Below are 25,061 nucleotides of genomic sequence, written 5' to 3'. Positions count from 1 at the left end.
GCTTTGAAATATTATGTTGAAGCTACTAAGAATTTCCGAAAGACTTCTAGTCTATTTGTCATCTTTTCCGGTTCTAGAAAAGGCCAGAAAGCTTCTGCCATTTCTTTGGCATCTTGGTTGAAATCTTTAATTCATCATGCCTATGTTGAGTCGGGTAAAACTCCGCCTCAGAGGATTACAGCTCATTCGACTAGGTCAGTTTCTACTTCCTGGGCGTTTAGGAATGAAGCTTCGGTTGATCAGATTTGCAAAGCAGCAACTTGGTCTTCTTTGCATACTTTTACTAAATTCTACCATTTTGATGTGTTTTCTTCTTCTGAAGCAGTTTTTGGTAGAAAAGTACTTCAGGCAGCTGTTTCAGTTTGAATCTTCTGCTTATGTTTTCATTTAAACTTTATTTTGGGTGTGGATTATTTTCAGCAGGAATTGGCTGTCTTTATTTTATCCCTCCCTCTCTAGTGACTCTTGCATGGAAAGATCCACATCTTGGGTAGTCATTATCCCATACGTCACTAGCTCATGGACTCTTGCTAATTACATGAAAGAAAACATAATTTATGTAAGAACTTACCTGATAAATTCATTTCTTTCATATTAGCAAGAGTCCATGAGGCCCACCTTTTTTTGTGGTGGTTATGATTTTTTTGTATAAAGCACAATTATTCCAATTCCTTATTTTTTATGCTTTCGCACTTTTTTCTTATCACCCCACTTCTTGGCTATTCGTTAAACTGATTTGTGGGTGTGGTGAGGGGTGTATTTGTAGGCATTTTGAGGTTTGGGAAACTTTGCCCCTCCTGGTAGGAATGTATATCCCATACGTCACTAGCATATGGACTCTTGCTAATATGAAAGAAATGAATTTATCAGGTAAGTTCTTACATAAATTATGTTTTTCAAGCTACTAAAGATTTTCGTCAAACATCTGCATTGTTTGTTGTCTACTCTGGACAGAGGAGAGGCCAAAAGGCTTCATCAACTTCTCTTTCTTTTTGGTTAAGAAGTATAATCCGCTTAGCTTATGAGACTGCTGGCCAGCATCCTCCTGTAAGAATTACAGCTCATTCCACTAGAGCGGTGGCTTCCACATGGGCTTTTAAAAATGAGGCTTTTGTGGAACAGATTTGTAAGGCGGCAACTTGGTCTTCGCTTCATACTTTTTCTAAATTCTACAAATTTGATACTTTTGCTTCTTCGGAGGCTATTTTGGGAGAGAGGTTTTACAGGCAGTGGTGTCTTCCGTTTAAGCGCCTGTCTTGTCCCTCCCTTCATCCGTGTCCTATAGCTTTGGTATTAGTATCCCACATGTAATGGATGAATCCGTGGACTGGATACACCTTACAAGAGATAACAAAATTTATGCTTACCTGATAAATTTATTTCTCTTGTGGTGTATCCAGTCCACGGCCCGCCCTGTCATTTTAAGGCAGGTGTTTTTATTTTTTAAACTACAGTCACCACTGCACCCTATAGTTTCTCCTTTCTCTTGCTTGTCTTCGGTCGAATGACTGGGAGGTGGCAGTTAGGGGAGGAGCTATATAGACAGCTCTGCGGTGGGTGATCCTGTTGCAGCTTCCTGTTGGGAAGGAGAATATCCCACAAGTAATGGATGAATCCGTGGACTGGATACACCACAAGAGAAATAAATTTATCAGGTAAGCATAAATTTTGTTTTTTTACCGGGTTTGACGTTTTTTCAATCCAGTTTTGCCAAAAATTTCGTTAAGTTTACTGCTTTTTTACACTGTTTTGCAGAACTTGTGCAGCTTTCGTTCTCTTAAAGGCACAGAACCGTTTTATTTCTGAGTGTTATTTACTTTGATTACAGTGTTTTCCAAGCTTGCTTGTTACATTACTAGCCTGTTTAACATGTCTGACACCAAGGAAAATCCTTGTTCAATATGTTTGGAAGCCATTATGGAACCCCCTCTTAGAATGTGTCCCAATTGTACTGATATGTCTATAAATTATAAAGAACATATATTAGCACTTAAAAATAGAGCAATAGATGATTCTCAGTCAGAAGTAAATGAGGGTTCGCCATCTAGCTCTCCCCATGTGTCACAACCAGTAACGCCCGCACAAGTGACGCCATGTACCTCTAGTGCGTCAAATTCATTTACTTTACAAGACATGGCCACAGTTATGAATACAACCCTCACAGAGGTTTTATCCAAACTGCCTGGTTTACAAGGAAAGCGGGACAGCTCTGGGTCAAGGAAAAATGCTGAGCCGTCTCATGTTTTAGTAGCCGTATCGGATATGCCCTCACAATGCTCTGAAGGGGTGAGGTATTTGTTATCTGAGGGAGAAATTTCTGATTCAGGAAAGACGCTTCCTCAGACAGATTCTGATATGACGGCCTTTAAATTTAAGCTTGAACACCTCGTCTTATTGCTTAGGGAGGTATTAGCAACTCTAGATGATTGTGACCCTATAGTGGTCCCAGAGAAATTGTGTAAAATGGATAAATACTTAGAGGTTCCTGTTTACACTGATGTTTTTCCAGTCCCTAAGAGGATTGTGAATATTATTGCTAAGGAGTGGGATAGACCAGGTATTCCGTTCACTCCCCCTCCTGTTTTTAAGAAAATGTTTCCCATATCTGACACCATGCGGGACTTGTGGCAGACAGTTCCTAAGGTGGAGAGAGCTATTTCTACTCTGTCTAACCGTACAACTATACCTATCGAAGACAGTTGTGCTTTCAAAGATCCTATGGATAAAAAATTAGAGGGTCTCTTGAAGAAAATTTTTGTTCATCAAGGTTTTTCTCTCCAACCTATTGCGTGCATTGTTCCTGTAACGACTGCAGCTGCTTTCTGGTTTGAGGCTCTAGAGGAGGCTCTTCAAATGGAGACTCCATTAGAGGAGATTATGGACAGAATTAAGGCCCTTAATTTGGCTACTTCTTTTATTACAGTTGCCACATTTCAATTGGCTAAATTAGCGGCAAAGAATTCAGGTTTTGCCATTTTAGCACGCAGGTAGTTATGGCTTAAGTCCTGGTCTGCTGATGTGTCATCTAAATCTAAACAGTGGAATGGGGATTATGCAGATTTATCTCCTCAACTGCATCTGGACCAGGGGACCAGGGACTCTCTTCTCTGGTGGTTGTCTCAGGACCACCTGTCTCAGGGAATGTGTTTCCGCAGGCCAGAGTGGCTCATTGTAACGACAGATGCCAGCCTGCTAGGTTGGGGTGCAGTCTGGAACTCCCTGCAAGCACAGGGCTTATGGTCTCGGGAGGAATCTCTTCTTCCGATAAACATTCTAGAACTGAGAGTGATATTCAATGCACTAAAGGCGTGGCCTCAGCTTGCTGCGGCCAAATTCATCAGATTTCAGTCGGACAACATCACGACTGTAGCTTATATCAATCATCAAGGAGGAATAAGGAGTCCTCTAGCGATGATGGAGGTAACCAAAATAATCCGGTGGGCAGAGGATCACTCTTGCCATCTCTCAGCAATCCACATCCCAGGGGTAGAGAACTGGGAGGCGGATTTTCTAAGTCGTCAGACTTTTCATCCGGGGGAGTGGGATCTCCATCCGGAGGTATTTGCCCAGCTGATTCAGCTATGGGGCACACCAGAATTGGATCTGATGGCGTCTCGTCAGAATGCCAAACTTCCTAGTTACGGGTCCAGGTCCCGGGATCCCAAGGCGGTTCTGATAGATTCTCTAGCAGTGCATTGGTCCTTCAATCTGGCCTATGTATTTCCACCGTTTCCTCTCCTCCCACGTCTGGTTGCCAGAATCGAGCAGGAGAGAGCTTCTGTAATTCTGATAGCACCTGCGTGGCCATGCAGGATTTGGTATGCAGACCTAGTGGACATGTCCTCGGTTCCACCATGGACTCTGCCAATGAGGCGGGACCTTCTAGTCCAAGGTCCGTTCACGCATCCAAATCTAATTTCTCTGCGTCTCACTGCTTGGAGATTGAACGCCTGATTCTATCAAAGCGTGGTTTCTCTGAGTCGATCATTGATACCCTGATTCAGGCTAGAAAGCCTGTCACCAGGAAGATCTATCATAAGATTTGGCGCAAATATCTTTATTGGTGTGAATCCAAAGGTTACTCGTGGAGTAAGATTAGGATTCCTAAAATATTGTCTTTCCCTAAAAGGACAAATATCTTCTTTGTCTATTCTACTACACAAACATCTGGCAGATGTCCCAGACGTTCAAGCATTTAGTCAGGCTTTGGTCAGAATCAAGCCTGTATTTAAACCTGTTGCTCCACCATGGAGCCTAAACTTAGTTCTTAAAGTTCTTCAAGGGGTTCCGTTTGAACCTATGCATTCCATAGATATTAAGCTTCTATCTTGGAAAGTTTTGTTTTTAGTAGCCATCTCTTCGGCTCGCAAAGTTTGAGTTATCTGCTTTACAATGTGATTCCCCTTACCTTGTTTTCCATGCAGATAAGGTGGTTTTGCGTACCAAACCTGGGTTTCTTCCTAAGGTTGTTTCTAATAACAATATCAATCAAGAGATTGTTGTTCCTTCTCTGTGTCCTAATCCTTCAAGATTGTGTAACAGACGTTCCTTCTTTGATGATGTGGTTCGTGCTTTAAAGTTTTACTTACAAGCAACTAAAGATTTCCGTCAAACATCTTCATTGTTTGTTGTTTATTCTGGTAAACGGAGAGGTCAAAGGGCTACGGCTACATCTCTTTCCTTTTGGCTGAAAAGCATCATCCGTTTGGCCTATGAGACTGCTGGACAGCAGCCTCCTGAAAGAATTACTTCCACATGGGCTTTTAAAAATGAGGCTTCTGTTGAACAGATTTGTAATGCGGCGACTTGGTCTTCGCTTCATACTTTTTCCAAATTTTCCAAATTCGATACTTTTGCTTCTTCTGAGGCTATTTTTGGGAGAGAGGTTCTACAAGCAGTGGTGCTTTCCGTTTAAGGTCCCTGTCTTGTCCCTCCCTTCATCCGTGTCCTAAAGCTTTGGTATTGGTATCCCACAAGTAAGGATGAATCAGTGGACTCGATACATCTTACAAGAGAAAACATAATTTATGCTTACTTGATAAATGTATTTCTCTTGTGATGTATCGAGTCCACGGCCCGCCCTGTTTTTTTAAGACAGGCATATATATTTTTATTTTAAAACTGCACCCTATAGTTTCTCCTTTTTCTTCCTAGCCTTCGGTCGAATGACTGGGGGGGGGAGCTATATAGACAGCTCTGCTGTGGGTGCTCTCTTTGACACTTCCTGTTGGGAAGGAGAATATCCCACAAGTAAGGATGAATCCGTGGACTCGATATATCACAAGAGAAATAAATTTATCAGGTAAGCATAAATTATGTTTTTTAATTCGGATAGAGCCTGCAATTTTCTAATTTACTCCTATAAATTTTTCTTCGTTCTCTTGCTATCTTTATTTAAAAAGCAGGAATTTAAAGTTTAGGAACCAGCCCATTTTAGGTTCAGCACCCTGGATAGTGCTTGCTTATTGGTGGCTACTTTTAGCAAACAAATAAGCAAGCATAACCCAGGTTCTCAACCAAAAATGGGACGGCTCTTAAGCGTTACATTCTTGCTTTTTAAATAAAGATAGCGAACGAAGAAAAATTAATAGGAGTAAATTAGAAATTTGCTTAAAATTGCATGCTCTATCTGAATCATTAAAGAAAAAAATTGGGTTTAGTGTCTCTTATTTTGGCCCCCCGGTAATACTTACAAGTGAGACCCCCTCTCCAGAGGAGCGTGGACAAAATTATCCACTCCGCTCATTTACCATAAAAGCTTGTAGTAGGACACCACCCCTTCCTCCTCCTTGTTTTGTCTTGCCTGCTAGGTGGACAGGGCTAGGAGTCCCTCTCAGTTTCTACCTTCTGGGCTGCAAGATTTTTTCCCTTCTTATATATGGCTTACTTAGCTGCATATTTGAGCTAATGATCCTTCCAGCTGTCCGTGGCCATGGTTTCTTTGACCTCGTTCACTAAAATAGCGATAGGCGGTGGGAATACGGTTCCTTACGGTTTCCATGTGGGGGCTGCCATGTTACTGGGATGTCATTGGTAAGGGACGTCGCGGGGGCCGCATCTGAGGGCTGTCATGATCGCGCGCGAGAATCCTTCAAAGCCTTGGCACAGCCTTTAACAGAGATCATTTCTCCTTCTTCCCCATGAAAGTATCAATACTTCCTTTCAGCTTTGGTATTGTTGAATCTGCATTCCGGTAAGTTCTATAGCACTCGTTTTTGACACACTCATGCTTTTTAAGAAAAAGGGGATACATTTCTTTTTTAAGCTTCTGGGGCTTAATATATTTTATTTGTTCAGCATTAACATGGAGTATGAGAATGATCAGTCTCAGCTCCAGCCTCAAGCCCTTACAGCCCAGGAGGGATCAGGGGCAACTATAAGGTACAATTTGTTGTCTTGTGTGTATCTTGAATGTCTTATGTACCTACTATTTATTTATGGCTGGTTATGCTTTTTTTTCTTAGTAATACAGCCCAGCCTATGCCTACCTGTTCCCTTTGTGCTAATCCTTGCTGGCAAGACAACACACTTTGTAAAGTGTTTATTGGGCAGATTTATGGTGGAAGCTTTTCTGATTCACCTGAAGGTTCTGTGAATAATTTGCTGAATGCTGATTGTGCCTCTGATGTTGAAGATTTAGAATCTGACCTTCCTATGGTGTTTGACACTGCAAATATTTCAGAGTTTAATAAGGGGATTAAGAGTTCCCTGGGCATTGAAGATGTACCGTCTCAAGGGCCATCGGATTGGTTTAATACAGGTTCAACTCCAGATCAGGCCTTTCCTGTTTCTAATAACCAGAAATCTATATTTATTTTACAAGATACGAGTCCACAAATTTCATCCTTACTTATGGGATATCGCCTTCCGGTCAGCAGGAGGAGGCAAAGAGCACCACAGCAGAGCTGTATATATAGCTCCTCCCTTCCCTCCCACCTCAGTCATTCTCTTTGCCTGTGTTAGTGATAGGAAGAGGTAAAGTGAGGTGTTTAGTTTCTTCAATCAAGAGTTTATTATTTTTAAATGATACCAGTGAGTACTATTTTTTTCAGGGTAGAGCTACAGGCTTTTCAGCAAGGGACTGGGGAGATCTTTGTTCTGTGACTCCCATACTATTTGCTGCCCTGATGATGGTCTTAGCAAATATTATCTAAGACCCTGTTTGTTCCCACAGATCTGCTGGAGGTGATGAAAAGAGCATCTTCATTGTGTGGGACCACGTCATGCTATGCTCAGCATTAAGGTATGTACAGTCATTTGCTTCTGGGGAGACTGAGGTATCTCAGAACAGACTGGCATTTATTCCCAATACCGGGAAGGGGTAATCAGTTTGCACAGGGTTCATGAATGGTTTCATGGGTTTCCCCTCTTTATTAGGTGAAGTCAGCTGTGCTATCAGTGCCCTAATATGTGATTAACCCGGTGGATATTTTCAGTTTGTGGGCTTGACGCTGGCAGATTGTGAAACTATTACCCAAGTGTTCTAACGTTAACTTTGGCTAAGCTAATGGCAGGACAGGGGAGTGTGTTGAGGGGCACATTGGCGGTACACTTTATATTTGATTGCGTTGGTTAAAACCGACATTTTTATTCCCATGCGGTTTTACTATTGCCGGGGACTTAGTTTCCGCCCACGATGGGTCGGGGCTTAACGTTTCGCACACTTAGCTGCACAGTTGGCCTGAGTCAGCTTGTGTCTGCAACTTTCACAAGCGGTCTTAGGAGCGCTGCTCACGGAGTGTCATTAAGTAACTCGTGGGGACAGGTAGGCGCCGCAGCAGAGCTTAGCGAGGTGCAACTGCTAAAGTTTTGTCACTAAAACGTAATGCATAGTTAGACTATACAGATACAGGAAAATATACTAAGTCTTATAGTGCTCCCTGTTATTTATTGCGGAGCAGTAAAATTAATACAGCTTTATTTTTTAAAGACACAGTATACTCGTTTTTCAGCAAATTTTCTCTATTTGCTTTTCATTTTTATTTTTAATTAAATTAAAAAACGACCAATATTGCTATTGCTGTTTTTTTTGTCATGACTGAACTTCAGGAAAGTACATGTTTTTAGATGCCAATGTGGAACCCCCTATTCCTTTTTGTCCCTCATGTACTGAGAGGGCTTTACAGTTTAAAGAACATATTTTCTTTAATGCAAGTATATCTAAGGATGTTTCTCAGCCTGATGAGACTCAGGGTATGCCGCAACTTTCTCCCTAAGCGTCACAACCTTTAACGCCCACTCGGGCAACGCCGTGTTCTTCAACTGCGTCCGCTTCATTCAATCTGCAGGATATGGCTGCAGTGAAGTCATCCATGCTTTCAGAGGTTTTGTCTAAGTTGCCAGCTCTGCAAGGCAATCGCAGTAGGGCAGAGGCCCATGTGGTCCCTGCAACTTCTGATGCTTTGATGGCGATCTCCGATATACCCTCCCAGGACTCTGAAATGGGGGGTAGGGAGGCTCTGTCTGAAGGGGAACTGTCTGACTCAGGAAGTGCATTGCCCCCGACAGATTCGGACTTAATGTCCTTCAGATTTAAGCTTGAACATCTCCGCTTTTTGCTACGGGAGGTTTTGGTGACTCTGGACGACTGTGACTCTATTGTGGTCCCTCCAGAGAAATTAAGTAAGATAGACAGATACTTAGAGGTTCCTTCTTATTCCGATGTTTTTCCGGTTCCTAAGAGAATTTCGGAAATTATTGCAAGGGAATGGGAAAGACCGGGTATCCCGTTCTCCCCTTCCCCTATTTTTTAAAAAATGTATCCTATAGCTGACACCGTTCAGGATTCTTGGCCCACGGTCCCAAAAGACTTCAGCAACAGGGGTAAAGGTTTTACTCAAATCTCTTTGTAGTTCCCAAAAAAAGAGGGAACATTCTGACCCATTTTACATCTCAAAAGTCTAAACAAATTTCTCCGAGTTCCATCGTTCAAGATGGAAACTATTTGGACCATTCTTCCCTTGATCCAGGAGGGTCAATATATGACTACCGTGGATTTAAAGAATGCATACCTTCATATTATTATCCACAGAGATCATCACAAGTTCCTGAGGTTTGCCTTTCTGGACAAACATTTTCAGTTTGTGGCCCTTCCTTTCAGTATGGCCACGGCACCCAGAATCTTCACAAAGGTTCTGGGGTCTCTGCTAGCTGTTCTCAGGCCGCGGGGCATTGCAGTGGCACCTTATCTGGACGATATTCTGATCCAGGCGCCGTCTTATCAGCTGAGAAAGTCTCATACCGACATTGTTCTGTCCTTTCTAAGGACTCACGGGTGGAAGGTGAATCTAGAAAAGAGTTCTCTAATTCCACAGACAAGGGTTCCTTTCCTGGGAACTCTAATAGACTTCTCTATCCATGAAAATCTTTCTGACGGAAGTCAGAAAGTTAAAGATTCTGAATACATGCCGAACCCTTCAGTCCAATCATTGGCCGTCAGTGTCTCAGTGCATGGAAGCAATTGGATTGATGGTGGCAGCAATGGACATCATTCCGTTTGCTTGCTTTCATCTCAGACCTCTGCAACTGAGCATGCTCAGATAATGGAATGGAGATTATGCAAATTAGTCTCCTCAAATAGATCTGGATCAGGAGACAAGGGACTCTCTTCTTTTGTGGTTGTCGTCGGATCATCTGTCCCAAGGGACGTGCTTCCACAGACCCTCATGGGTGATAGTGACAACAGACGCCAGCCTGCTAGGATGGGGTGCAGTCTGGAACTCCCCTGAAGGCTCAGGGTGTGTGGACTCGGTCGGAGTCTCTACTTCCCATCAATATTCTGGAGTTGAGAGCAATATTCAATGCGCTTCAGGCTTGGCCTCAGTTGGCTTCGGCCAAATTCATCAGATTCCAGTCGGACAACATCACGACTGTGGCTTACATCAATCATCAGGGAGGAACAAGGAGTTCCTTAGCGATGACAGAAGTATCCAAGATAATTCAGTGGGCGGAAGCTCACTCTTGTTATCTGTCAGCAATCTACATCCCAGGAGTAGACAACTGGGAGGCGGATTTTTTGAGCAGACAGACGTTTCATCCGGGGGAATGGGAACTCTATCCGGAGGTCTTTGCCAGCCTGATTCTCAGATGGGGCAGGCCGGAGCTGGATCTTATGGCGTCTCGTCAAAATGCCAAGGTTCCTAGATATGGATCCAGGTCCAGGTATCCTCAGGCCGAACTGATAAATACCTTGGCAGTGCCTTGGTCATAGCTTATGTGTTTCCTCCGTTTGCTCTCCTTCCCCGGGTGATTGCTCAAGTCAAACAGGAGAGGGCCTCTGTGATTCTCATCGCCTCGCTGGACTTGGTATGCCGATCTGGTGGACATGTCATCTCTGCCACCGTGGAAGCTTCCATTGAGGCAGGACCTTCTCATTCAGAGACCCTTCCATCATCCGAATCTAGTTTCTTTGCAGCTGACTGCTTGGAGATTGAACGCTTGATTTTATCTAAGCGAGGGTTCTCTGATTCGGTCATTTATACCTTGATTCAGGCACGCAAGCCTGTTACTAGAAAAATTTACCATAAGATATGGCGTAAATATCTTTATTGGTGCGAATCCAAGGGCTACTCATGGAGTAATGTTGGGATTCCTTGGATTTTATCTTTTCTCCAGGAAGGATTGGAGAAACGGTTGTCAGCAAGTTACTTAAAGGGACAGATTTCTGCTTTGTTTATCTTGCTACACAAGCGTCTGGCAGATGTTCCAGATGTTCAATCTTTTTGTCAGGTTCTGACTAGAATTAGGCCTGTGTTTCGACCAATTGCTCCTCCTTGGAGTTTGAATTTAGTTCTTAATGTTCTTCAAGGGGTTCTGTTTGAACCTATGCATTCCATAGATATTATTATCTTGGAAGGTTTTATTTTTGGTTGCTATTTCTTCTGCTCGCAGAGTTTCTGAGCTTTCAGCATTACAGTGTGATTCTCCTTATCTTATTTTCCATTCCGATAAGGTAGTGTTACGTACCAAACCCGGTTTTCTTCCTAAGGTTGTTTCCAACAAAAATATTAATCAGGAAAGTGTTGTTCCTTCCTTGTGTCCTAACCCTTCTTCTAAGAAGGAGCGTCTGTTACATAATTTGGACTTAGTCCATGCCTTGAAGTTCTACTTGCAGGCGACTAAGGATTTTCGTCAAACATCTTCCTTGTTTGTTGTTTTTTCTGGGAAACGTAGGGGTCAGAAAGCTACGGCTACCTCTTTCTTTTTGGCTGAAGAGTATCATCCGTGTTGCATATGAGACTGCTGGACAGCAGCCTCCAGAACGAATTACGGCTCATTCCACTAGGGCTGTGGCTTCCTCATGGGCATTTAAAAATGATTCTTCTGTTGAACAGATTTGCAAGGCTGCGACTGGTTGTCTCTTTTTCCAAATTTCCCAAATTTGATACTTTTGCCTCATCTGAGGCTGTTTTTGGGAGAAAGGTTCTTCAAGCAGTGGTACCTTCTGTTTAGGTTGCCGTCTTGTCCCTCCCTTTCATCCGTGTCCTATAGCTTTGGTATTGTATCCCATAAGTAAGGATGAAATCCGTGGATTCGTCGTTTCTTGTAAAAGAAAAGGAAATTTATGCTTACCTGATAAATGTATTTATTTTACAATACGAGTCCACGGCCCACCCTATCATTTTCTAAGACAGGTCTTTCTTTTTTGTTAAACTTCAGTCACCTCTGCACCTTGGCTTTTCCTTTCTCCCTAACTTCGGTCGAATGACTGGAGTGGGAGGGAAGGGAGGAGCTATATACAGGTAGCCCTCAGTTTACGCTGGGGTTAGGTTCCATAAGGAAGGGTTGTAAATCGAAACCATTGTAAATTGAAACCCAGTTTATAATTTAAGTCAATGGGAAGTGAGGGAGTTAGGTTCCGGCCCCTCTCAAAATTGGCATAAGTAACACCTATTACATTATTTTTAAAGCTTTGAAATGAAGACTTTAAATGCTAAACAGCATTATAAACCAAATAAAAAAAATCACACAACACAGAATATATAATTAAACTAAGTTAAATGAACAAAAACATTTGCTAAACAGCATTATAAACCTAATAAAATAATCACACAACACAGACTTTACTTGCTTTTTTCTGCAAACAGTTTTTTCTATGCATTCCAATATGGACTGATTTATAGACAGGAAGATCTTGTTCCTTTGCAAGCTGCTCGATAGCTCAGGTCTGGTTAAACTGATTAATTTCAGCTTGCTCGGCTTGCATATCTTTGCTGCAACACAAGCGGACAGCTCCACCTACTGGCTATTTTAATCAATGCACTGCTTCTCAATGCTTTTCAATAGCAGTCACATGACTGAAAAAAAAGGTTGTTATTCTGAAACGGTGCAAATTGAACCGTTGTAAACCGAGGGCCACCTGTATATGTGTGTGTACGTATGTGTGTATATATATATATATATATGTGTGTGTGTATATATATATATATATATATATATATATATATATGTGTATATATGTATATATATATATATATATATATATATATATATATATATATATATATATCCAAGTTATAACACAAGCACTCACTGGACTTGATACAGGTGAAATAAAGTGTTTTATTCCATATAAACCAGTGACATTTCGAGGTGTTCACCCCTTCATCACACCGACAATTGTAAAGAGTGAATCAAACATTTTATACCCATTGAAACCCCACCCACTGTGCAAAAAACCCGCCCAGCTGTTGCCATAGCAACCATTAAACAGATGGCTACTAAGGCAATGTTTCTTATTGGCACTCTATTTTCTAGAAACATAGTGACAGTTTACAGTTCATATAGGGTTGTGTGAAGTTCCAATATGGCCGCGAGTATTAGTTTGGTACAGTGGGCAGTATGTTTCATGTGAGACTGCTCTAGTCATATCGGACTCGTTTGTCGCCGGTAACAATATCTCATAAAGATCTTTTGTAAAACAATCCGTAGGTCGCTTTTTAAGAAAATTGCGATTTAAATGGCAATCACGTTTTTTTTTGGTACAAAACCGCGATTTTCATGTTTGCCCATATCGCCTATCCCTAATTCAAATGTATGCAACGCATATAGGCAAAACATTTTTACTTTATCTTCCATATGCCTTATGACCAATTCCAAATGGAAAGAGATGTGGGTAACTTTCAGTGATGTCTTTCTCCTTACTATTGTTCCATCTATCTCAGCTTTGTGGAGAAATGGATGTATAAGTTGGTAAAGGGACAGGTTTCCCTTGTTGAATTTTTTTAGCTTTTACTGGTGTTATCCTTTTACCTCTCATATTTAATGATGTATGTTCACTCATCATTTTCCAAAACATTTTCGAAGTCATTATTGTAAGCTACTTAGTCTACTAAGTGTATTTTATATGGAATCATGCAACAAGAATTGCACATGGCTGGGCTTTTTGGAATTTGGCTAATTGAGACTTTGACAATGTCACCAGCAATTTGTGTCATAGCCGTATTTAACTTTCGTAATACTTATGCAGTCAAAATATTTTCATTTCAGAGTGCAACACAACTGTCCCTTTAGGGAGGACAAATATTTATGAAACCAGTTTAGTAGTTATTGTAAAGCTCCCACTAATAAAATGGAATTCATAATCACACAAAATAGAGCACCAGAACAATAACCCCTCTAATGCTGCATTCAGTAATGTCAATATTTTCTTTATCTTATTCTAGGTTCTTACATTGAATTGACATCAACAAACACTAGCAACAAAAGTGACATTAACATTGATCCAAATGATTTCCAACCAAGCAATGACACAATAAAACGAATAGAGACTAAGTTGGCACAACACATCAAAAATCAATCCAAGCAATCAGTAAGTAACTGTTTAGCCAAACATTCTGTGTTTAGTTGTTTTATGTACCACCTTTTAACGTTATATATTTCCATTAAAGGGACATAATACTCATATGCTAAATCACTTGAAACTGATGCAGTATAACTGTAAAAAGCTGACAGGAAAATATCACCTGAGCATCTCTATGTAAAAAAGGAAGATATTTTACCTCACAATTTCCTCAGCTCAGCAGAGTAAGTTCTGTGTAAAAAGTTATACTCAGCTGCTCCCAGCTGCAGGTAAAAAAATTAAAAAAAATGAAGAAATGAACAGCAGCCAATCAGCATCAGCAGTGCTGAGGTCATGAACTCTTACTGTGATCTCATGAGATTTGACTTAATTCTCATGAGATTTCATAGTAAGCTTCCTTTACCTGATTGGTGAAATAATATGAGAGTGCACGATGCTAGTCCCTTCAGATGTCCCAGGACAAACACACTAAAATGCTGCTTAGAAATCCTTTACAATGGGAGGTGGCTACTGAGGAACTTTTGAGGTAAAATATCTTTCTTTTTTACATAGAGATGTTAAAGTGATATTTTCTAATCAGCTTTTTACAGCTATGCTGCATCACTTTCAAGTGTTTAAACATTTGGGTATTATGGCCCTTTAATTAAACTTCAGGGACTATTGAAAGGCTTATCTTTTTTTTTTCTATAACAGAAATACATTTTTATGGTTAACTGGCTGAGTAAACATTGAATACCACTTTAAAGGGACTGTAAGCACCTTATAATTATAGCATTTTCTTGCTGTCTTCTAATAAAACATTATGCTCGGTTAGTGTGAAAACGTTTGGAATGCATTACTGCAGCATTTGTTTCCAATAGTCAAACTGCACCCACCACTTGCCTTATTGTAGGGCCCAGTTAGGAGGAGTTACATGTGTAGAGACTACTAGCCACTGTTATTTTGCTAGGTTGTTATCTCTGCTGAGGCCCGTTGGGGATATATGTGGCAAGGTAAGGCTTGTGAAGCTTGCCATGTGCACTTCCAATGCTCAGAATTGGAAAACAGTTTATTTTTAGACATACATTACAGGAAAGGAGGGGGGGGGAGCAAAATAGTTTTTTAATGACACGGTGAGTCCACGGATCATCTTAATTACTGTTGGGAATATCACTCCTGACCAGCAGGAGGAGGCAAAGAGCACCACAGCAAAAGCTGTTAAATACCATCCCCCCTACCCACAATCCCCAGTCATTCTCTTTGCTTGTATAAGTTGCAAGGAGGGGTAAAGTTAGGTGTCTGATTCTTCAATCAAGAGTTTATTTTTTAAGCAGAGCAAGTTTGCTCTGTTTTTTTGGGGGGGTTTAGCTGTAGTCCATGTCAGTCTCTTCAGTAGAGCAATTGGTGGCTTTTAAGCATTTGGGAACTTGTGGGGTATAATCCCCACTGGGCCTCCCAAGTAATTTCATGCTGCCCTTGGTTGAAAGTTTGAGTAAGTTTACTCAGCCTTTTCTTTTTTCCACAGGTCCATGTGAGGTAGGAAGCCCCTCTCATACCAAGTGAGCTGTCCTGCTGCTGCACAGATTTTTGAGGTAAGTGCCTATTTCTTTCCCTGTTTTAATATAGGAGAATTTGGCACTTTGACAGTTAATTCTGTCTAAATATACAATCAGCCTTCTAGGTTAACGGTTTATTGTATGATAGTTTTGCAGGCACTGGGGATGTTTGGAGGCTCAGTTTATTATGTTTTCACTTTGGTGTACATGTTTTTTGTTTGTGTATTAATGGCTACCGGGAGGTTTGTTAGGCCACCCCCACAATAGGCAGGCTTATCTGAGATAGCAAGGACGGTTTTGGCGCCCATTTAGCTGTTTCCTGTTGTTCCTGCATGTTGCAGCTCTGTTGCATAGCTCCTCAGAGGTGGTTCAGCGTTGTCTCCGGTGCGGCTGTATGGGGGTCCCCAGATCATTTTCTCATTTTGTTTCCGGCAGCAAGGAGGTCAGGTAGGCACCTCAGCAGAGCTTGCTGAGGTGTGGAAGTTGCCTGATTTTTTTTTTTTGTTTTGTTTTTTTGTGGGGCTCTGTTTATATTTAAGTTTCTGTCTGATTTTCAGTGACTGTTTGTGTCTCTTTTTGCATTCATTATCTGAAAAATTGTTGCTGCAAGATTTATTGTGCAGTTTATTTAAGGTTTTTCTAGTTAAAAAAAAAAAAAAAAAAAAATTTCAAGGGACAGTAACGTTTTTTGTTTCGTTAAAATTCTGATTTGAACTTAGAATTTTTTATTGATTAAGGTTTTTTCCTTTGGAATAAGATGGACCAAGAGGCCCTGCAAGCTGTTGATTGTTCTCTGTTTAAATACTAATGTTGAGCCTCCTATCTCTTTTTGTTCCTCTTGTATTGAGAGAACATTACATTACAAGGATAGACTTTTTTCTTCTGAGCCTTCATTGTCTCGGGCGGATGTTGTTCAGGAGTCTCCTGTTCAGGCTTATCCGCAGCTTTCTCCTCATACGTCCCAATCTTCTGCAGTGCCCTGTGTTTCTTCTCATGTTGGTTTTTCCTTGCAGGATATGGCTACCCATATATCCTCGGCAGTATCTGAGGCTTTGTCTGCTTTTCCTATGTTGCAGGGGAAGCTCAAGAGGAAGTATAAGGTTTCTGATTCTGTTGCAATTGTGTCTAGTGTTTCTTCTCATAAGTCTAAGGAAGGAAGATACTTCAGTAGCATCTGAGGGTGAGATCTCGGATTCTGATAGTGTAAATCCTTCTTTTGAACCTGAGGTTGTTTCCTTTAGGTTTAAGCTAGAGCAACTCCGTTTGTTACTCAAGGAGGTTTTGGCTACCTTGGATGACTGAGGTGTCAGTCATGGTTATTCCCAAGATAGCTAGTAAACTTAAGTTTTTTGTTGTCCCTTCCTCGGTGGAAGTTTTTTCTATACCAGATCATGTTTCAGATATTGCACGAGAATGGGAGAAGCCTGGGATTCCTTTTTCCCTTCTCCAATTTTTAGGAAGATGTTTCCTATTGCTGATTCTATTAAGGAATCTTGGCAGATGGTTCCTAAGGTGGAGGGAGCAGTTTCCACTCTGACCAAGAGGACCACTATTCCTATTGAGGACAGCTGTTCCTTTAAAGATCCTATGGATAAGAAGTTAGAAGCTTTGCTTAAAAAGATTTGTTCACCAGTGGTATCAATAGCAACCGGCTGCATGTATTGCTACGTTAACTAGTGCGGCGGCATATTGGTTTGATGCAATGTCTGATTCTATTCAGCAAGATTCTCCTCTTGAAGAAATTCAAGATCGAATCAAGGCTTGGAAATTGGCTAATTCCTTTATTGCAGATGCTTCTCTACAGGTCATAAAGTTGGGAGCTAAAATTTCTGTTTTTGCCATTTTAGCTCGCAGAGCTTTATTGTTAAAATCCTGGTCTGCGGATGTGTCTTCTAAGTCTAAGCTTTTGCCTATTCCTTACAAGGTTAAGACCTTGCTTGGGCCAGGTTTGGCTGAGATTATTTCTGATATTACGGGAGGGAAGGGGCATTCTCTTCCTCAGGATAAAAGAAATAAACAGAAGGGTCGGCAGAGTAATTTCTGTTCCTTTAGTAACTTCTCTGGTAAATCTTCCTCTTCTTCCTCCAAGCAGGAACAGTCCTTGCCATCTTGGAAGTCAAATCAGTCTTGTAATAAGGGGAAGCAGTCCAGGAAGCCTGTTGCTGACTCAAAATCAGCATGAAGGATCTGCCCTCGATCTGGGAATGTATCTTGTGGGGGGCAGACTCTTTCTTCGCTCAAGCTTGGGTTTGAGATGTTCAGGATCCCTGGGTGGTAGATATCATGTCCCAGGGTTACAAACTGGAGTTCAAGAATTTTCCTCCCAGAGGCAGGTTTCTTCTCTCCAGGTTATCTGTAAACCAGATAAAAGGAGAGGCGTTCTTACATTGTGTTCAGAATCTTTCCAACATGGGAGTGATGGTTCCTGTTCCGGTTCAGGAGCAGGGTCTGGGTTTTTATTCCAATCTCTTTGTCGTTCCCAAAAAGGAGGGAACTTTCAGACCTATTTTAGCTTTCAAGAGTGTAAATAAGTTTCTCAGGGTTCAGTCTTTCAAGATGGAAACTATAAGTTCAATTCTTCCTTTAGTTCAGGAAGGTCAGTTCATGACCACAGTGGATCTAAAGGAGGCCTATCTGCATATTCCCATTCACAGGGATCATCACAGGTTCCTAAGATTTGCATTTCTAGACAAACATTTTCAGTTTGTAGCTCTCTCTTTTGGTCTGGCAACAGCCCCCAGAATTTTTTCAAAGGTCCTGGAAGCATTGATGGCGGTACTTTGATTGAAGGGTGTTGCAGTGGCTCGTTATCTAGACGACATTCTAGTTCAGGCTCCATCTTTTCAACTAACAAACTCCCACACGGAGTTGTTGTCTTTTCTGCTCTCCCACGGTTGGAAGGTGAATTTATGAAAAAGTTACTTAATTCCTGCTACAAGAGTGGTATTTTTGGGGACCATTATAGATTCTCTATAGATGAAGATTTTTCTGACAGAAGCAAGAAAGTCAGATTTCTTTCATGTAATTGGCAAGAGTCCATGAGCTAGTGACGTATGGGATAAGCAATCCTACCAGGAGGGGCAAATTTTCCCAAACCTCAAAATGCCTATAAATACACCCCTCACCACACCCACAATTCAGTTTTACAAACTTTGCCTCCTATGGAGGTGGTGAAGTAAGTTTGTGCTAAGATTTCTACGTTGATATGCGCTTCTCAGCATTGTTGAAGCCCGATTCCTCTCAGAGTACAGTGAATGTCAGAGGGATGTGAAGGGAGTATGACCTATTGAATGCAATGGTTTTCCTCACAGGGGGATCTATTTAATAGGTTCTCTGTTATCGGTCGTAGAGATATATTCTCATATTCCATTACCTCTACTGATAACCGTTTCAGTACTGGTTTGGCTATCTGCTATATGTGGATGCGTGTCTTTTGGTAAGTTTGTTTTCATTACTTAATACACTCTCAGCTATGGTTTGACACTTTATGTATTTATATAAAGTTCTAAATATATGTATTGTACTTATATTTGCCATGATTCAGGTTTTCAGTATATTTCCTTTTGCAGACTGTCAGTTTCATATCTGGGAAATGCTTTTTTTATGAAAAATGTATCTTACCTGGGGTATAGTCTTTTTCAATTGACTGTCTTTTAAATTTGCGGGCAGAATTAGGCTAAGTTTATTGCGTCATTCTTGGCGCAAGATTTTTTTTTTTTTGGCGCGAAGTTACGTTCGTTGACGCAAATTCGTCATTTCTGGTGTCTTAGACGATGCAACCTTGTGAAGGACTTGGCATAAACTATGACGCGAGTGTGTCGTTTCCCAACGTTTTTGCGGCAAAAAGTATTTTTCTGTTTGTTGTGCGTCTTTCTTGGCGCCAAATATTTTCATTATTTAAGACCCCATTCCTATTTGCCTCTTGCCTTTTTTCCATGTCAGAGGGCTATGCTGTTTGCATTTTTTCCCATTCCTGAAACTGCCATATAAGAAAATTTGATAATTTTGCTTTATATGTTTTTTTTTCTCTTACATTTGCAAGGTGTCTCAATCTGATCCTGTCTCAGAAATCACTGTTGGAACCTTGCTGCCTGATAACATTTCTACCAAAGCGAAGTGCATTTGTTGTAAACTTGTGGAGGTTTCTAATAAAGCCTTCCGCCTTCTAATAAATGTAAAAGGTCTTTTAAAACTTCTCATAAGGTTGATGAAATTTCAAATGACCAGCAACATACTGAATTATCCTTCTCTGATGAGGATCTATCTGATTCAGAAGATCCTGCCTCAGATATTGACACTGACAAATCCTCTTATTTAAAATGAAGTATATTTGTTCTTTGTTAAAAGAAGTGTTGATTACATTAGATATGGAGGAAACTAGTCCTCTTGATATTAAAACTAGCAAACGTTTAAATTCTGTTTATAAAGGGGCAGTCTAGTATAAATTAAACTTTCATTATTCAGATATGACTTTTTTAATTTGAATCAACTTTCCAATTTACTTTTATCATCAAATTTGCTTTTTTCTCTTGGTATTCTTAGTTTAAACTAAACATAGGTAGGCTCATATGCTAATTTCTAAGCCCTTGAGGTCTGCCTCTTATCACATGCTTTTTAAATCTCTTTTCAACACAAAGAGACAGAAAGTAGACGTGGGCCATATAGATAACACTGTGTTCAGGCACAGAAAGTTATTTAAGATTTAGCAAATTATAATGCTAAATATAAGACAATAGATAATAAACAGTCACAGTCATGTGATCAGGGGGCTGGAAGAAGGTTCCTAGATACAAGGTAATCACAGAGGTAAAAAGTATATTAATATAACTGTGTTTGTTATGCAAAACTGGGGAATGGGTAATAAAGGGATTATCTCTCTTTAAAAACAATAACAATTCTATGGTAGACTGTCCCTTAAACCTCCTGTGGTTATTCCAGAGGTTTTTCCAGTTCCTGATGCTATTTCTGATATGATTTCTAAAGAATGGAATAGGCCTGGTGGTACTTTTATTCCTTCTTGAAGGTTTAAAAAATTGTATCCTTTGCCAGCAGTTAGATTGGAGTTTTTATAAAAAGATCCCCAAAGTTGATGGGGCTATCTCTACTCTTGCTAAACGTAGTACTACTATTCCTACGGAAGATAGTACTTCTTTTAAAGATCCTTTAGATAGGAAACTTGAATCTTATCTAAGGAAAGCTTATTTATATTCAGGTCATCTTCTTAGGCATGCAATTTCTTTGGCTGATGTTGCAGCTGCTTCAACTTTTTGGATGGAAACTTTAGTGCAACAAGTATCGGATCATGATTTGTCTAGCACTGTTAAGTTGATTCAACATGCTAATAATTTCATTTGTGATGCCATTTTTGATATTATTAAAATTGATGTTAAATCTATGTATTTAGCTATTTTAGCTAGAAGACCTTTGTGGCTCAAATCTTGGAATGCTGATATGACTTCTAAGTCCAGATTGCTATCTCTTTCTTTCCAAGGTAATAAATTTAGTTCTCAATTGGATTCAATAATATCAACTGTCACTGGGGGGAAGGGAGTTTTTTGCTTCAGGATAAAAGACCTAAGGGTAAATCTAAAGCTTCTAACGGTTTTCGTTCCTTTGGACAAAATAAGGAACAGAAACCTAAAGGAATCTGTTTACTATTGGAAGCCTTCTTCAAATTGGAATAAATCCAAGCCATTTAAGAGATCAAAGCCAGCCCCCAAGTCCGCATGAAGGTGCGGCCCTCATTCCAGCTCAGCTGGTAGGGGGCAGATTAAAAATTTTCAAAGATGTTTGATCAATTCGGTCCAAAATCATTGGATTCAGAGTATTGTCTCTCAGGGGTACAGAATAGGATTCAGAGTAAGACCGCCTGTGAGAATATTTTTTCTCTCATGCATTCCAGCAAACCAGTAAAGGCTCAGTCTTACCTGAAGTGTGTTTCAGACCTGGAGTTATCAGGGGTAATCATGCCCGTTCCGTTTCAGGAACAGGGTCTGGGGTTTTATTCAAATCTATTCATTGTCCCAAAGAAAGAAAATTCATTCAGACCAGTTTTGGATCTTAAGATTTTGAATCGATATTTAAGAGTACCAACTTTCAAAATGGTGACTATAAGGACTATTCTGCCTTTTGTTCAGCAAGGGCATTATATGTCCACAATAGACTTACAGGATGCATATCTTCATATTCAGATTCATCCAGATCACTATCAGTTCCTGAGATTCTCTTTTCTAGACAAGCATTACCAATTTGTTGCTCTTCCTTTTGTCCTAGCGACAGCTCCAAGAATCTTTTCAAAGGTTCTAGGTGCCCTACTCTCTGTAATCAGAGAGCGGGGTATTGCGGTGTTTCCTTATTTGGACGATATCTTGGTACTCGCTCAGTCTTTATGTTCTGCAGAATCTCACACAAATTAACTAGTGTTGTTACTTCGAAAACATGATTGGAGGATCAATTTACCGAAAAGTTGTTTGATTCCTCAGACAAAGGTAATCTTTTTAGGTTTCCAGATAGATTCAGTGTCCATGACTTTGTCTCTAACAGACAAGAAACGTTTCAAATTAGTTGCAGCCTGTTGGAAACATCAGTCTGTCATTCCCTTCAGTAGCTTTGTGCATGGAAGTTTTAGGTCTCATGACTGCAGCATCGGACGCGATCCCCTTTGCTTGTTTTCAGCTCCAGCTTCGTATACTGATCCAATGGTGCAGGGATTATACAAGGATATCACAATTAATATCCTTAAATCCTAATTTCTCTTGTTAAGTGTAGTCAGTCCACGGGTCATCCATTACTTATGGAATATATCTCTTCCTAACAGGAAGCTGCAAGAGGATCACCCAGCAGAGCTTGCTACATAGCTCCTCCCCTCACATGTCATATTCAGTCATTCTCTTGCAGCCTAACTAGATAGGTCGCTGTGAGAGGTCTGTGGTGTTTTTTAACTTAGTTTATTTCTACAATCAAAAGTTTGTTATTTTAAATGGCACCGGAGTGTGCTGTTTATTCTCAGGCAGCATTAGAAGAAGAATCTGCCTGCGTTTTCTATGATCTTAGCAGACGTAACTAAGATCCACTGGCTGTTCTCATCTGAGGAGTGAGGTAACTTCAGAGAAGGGGAATAGCATGCAGGGCCCCCCTGCAAATGAGGTATGTGCAGTAATTATTTTTCTGAGGAATGGAATTGACTGAGAAAATACTGCTGATACCATTGTAAAGTAAGTTCAGCCTTAAATGCAGTGATAGCGACTGGTATTAGGCTGATGAGTGTGTGTACACTGAATGTATTTTTCTAAGGAATGGAATTGACTCTGAAAATACTGTTAATACTGAAATAATGTATGAGCCTTAACTGCAGTAAAAGCGACTGGTAGCAGGCTTATTAATAACAATTCATAACTTTTCAAATGTATGTTTAAAACGTTTACTGGCATGTTAATCGTTTTTTGTGAGGTACTTGGTGATAAAACTTATTGGGGCATGATTTTTACCACATGGCCATCTTTGTTTTCTGCATAGAAACAGTTTTCTGAGCTTCCCCACTGTTGTAATATGAGTGGGAGGGGCCTATTTTAGCGCTTTTTTGCGCAGTAAAAATTCAGTCACAATCTGTCTACTTCATCCTCCATGATCCAGATCGTCTCTAGAGAGCTCAGGGGTCTTCAAAATTCATTTTGAGGGAGGTAATCAGTCACAGAGACCTGTGACAGTGTGTTTTGACTGTGAGAAAAACGTTAATTATTAAATTGTTAATCCGTTTTTGGGTATTAAGGGGTTAATCATCCATTTGCTGGTGGGTGCAATCCTTTGCTAACTTAATAAATTTACTGTGAAAAGTTGGTTGCTATAACTATTTTGGTTCATTGTTATTTTAACTGTGACAGCTTTTTGTGCTTCTTAAAGGCACAGTAGCTTTTTTTATATTGCTTGTAAATTTATTTAGAAAAGTATTTCCAAGCTTGCTAGTCTCATTGCTAGTCTGTTTAAACATGTCTGACACAGATGAATCTCTTTGTTCACTATGTTTAAAGGCCAATGTGGAGCCCAATAGAAATTTATGTACTAATTGCATTGATGCTACTTTAAATAAAAGTCAATCTTTACATGTAAAGAAATTATCACCAGACAACGAGGGGGAAGTTATGTCGACTAACTCTCCTCACGTGTCAGTACCTTCGCCTCCCGCTCAGGAGGTGCGTGATTTTGTGGCGCCAAGTACATCAGGGAGGCCCTTACAAATCACTTTGCAAGACATGGCTACTGTTATGACAGAAGTATTATCGAAATTGCCAGAATTAAGAGGCAAGCGCGATAGCTCTGGGTTAAGGACAGAGCGCGCGGATGAGGTGAGAGCCATGTCAGATACTGCGTCACAGTTTGCAGAACATGAAGACGGAGAGCTTCATTCTGTGGGTGACGGATCTGATCCAGGGAGACTGGATTCAGAGATTTCTAATTTTAAATTTAAGCTTGAGAACCTCCGCATATTGCTAGGGGAGGTATTAGCGGCTCTGAATGATTGTAACACGGTTGCAATTCCAGAAAAATTATGTAGGTTGGATAGATACTATGCGGTACCGGTGTGTACTGACGTGTTTCCTATACCTAAAAGGCTTACAGAGATTATTAGCAAGGAGTGGGATAGACCTGGTGTGCCCTTTTCCCCTCCTCCCATATTTAGGAAAATGTTTCCTATAGACGCCACCACACGAGACTTATGGCAGACAGTCCCTAAGGTGGAGGGAGCAGTTTCTACTTTAGCTAAGCGTACGACTATCCCGGTGGAGGATAGTTGTGCCTTTTCAGATCCAATGGATAAGAAATTAGAGGGTTACCTTAAGAAAATGTTTGTTCAACAAGGTTTTATCTTACAGCCCCTTGCATGCATTGCGCCTGTCACTGCTGCGGCGGCATTCTGGTTTGAGTCTCTGGAAGAGGCCATTCGCACAGCTCCATTGGATGAAATTATGAACAAGCTTAAAGCACTTAAGCTAGCTAACGCATTTGTTTCTGATGCCGTCGTACATTTAACCAAACTTACGGCTAAGAACTCCGGATTTGCCATCCAAGCGCGCAGAGCGCTATGGCTTAAATCCTGGTCAGCTGACGTGACTTCTAAATCTAAATTGCTTAATATTCCTTTCAAAGGGCAGACCTTATTCGGGCCCGGCTTGAAAGAAATTATAGCTGACATTACGGGAGGTAAGGGCCATGCTCTACCTCAGGACAGGGCCAAATCATAGGCCAAACAGTCTAATTTTCGTGCCTTTCGTAACTTCAAGGCTGGAGCAGCATCAACTTCCTCCGCTCCAAAACAGGAAGGAGCTGTTGCTCGTTACAGGCAGGGCTGGAAAGTTAACCAGTCCTGGAACAAGGGCAAGCAGGCCAAGAAACCTGCTGCTGCCCCCAAGACAGCATGAAGAGAGGGCCCCCTATCCGGAAATGGATCTAGTGGGGGGCAGACTTTCTCTCTTCGCCCAGGCTTGGGCAAGAGATGTCCAGGATCCCTGGGCGTTGGAGATCATATCTCAGGGATATCTCCTGGACTTCAAAACTTCTCCTCCACGAGGGAGATTTCATCTTTCAAGGTTATCAGCAAACCAAATAAAGAAAGAGGCGTTTCTACGCTGTGTACAAGACCTTTTACTAATGGGGGTGATCCACCCAGTTCCGCGGACGGAACACGGGCAGGGATTCTATTCAAATCTATTTGTGGTTCCCAAGAAAGA

General features: G+C 40.8%; 1 protein-coding gene across 2 annotated transcripts in view; it reads left to right on the top strand.

The window, feature by feature from the left end:
- Positions 1-25,061, top strand: part of MAP3K7 (mitogen-activated protein kinase kinase kinase 7) — a 467,450-nt gene that overhangs the window by 358,351 nt on the left and 84,038 nt on the right. For both annotated transcript variants that reach the window (XM_053710552.1, XM_053710551.1), the window contains exon 10: positions 13,665-13,810. In XM_053710552.1, coding sequence (XP_053566527.1) covers positions 13,665-13,810 — 146 coding nt within the window. The remainder of the gene's footprint in view (positions 1-13,664; positions 13,811-25,061) is intronic.

Source organism: Bombina bombina, chromosome 4 (genome assembly GCF_027579735.1).
Source record: "Bombina bombina isolate aBomBom1 chromosome 4, aBomBom1.pri, whole genome shotgun sequence".
In the NCBI taxonomy this organism is placed as follows: Eukaryota; Metazoa; Chordata; class Amphibia; order Anura; family Bombinatoridae; genus Bombina; species Bombina bombina.
This window is presented reverse-complemented; position numbering and strand designations above follow the sequence as displayed.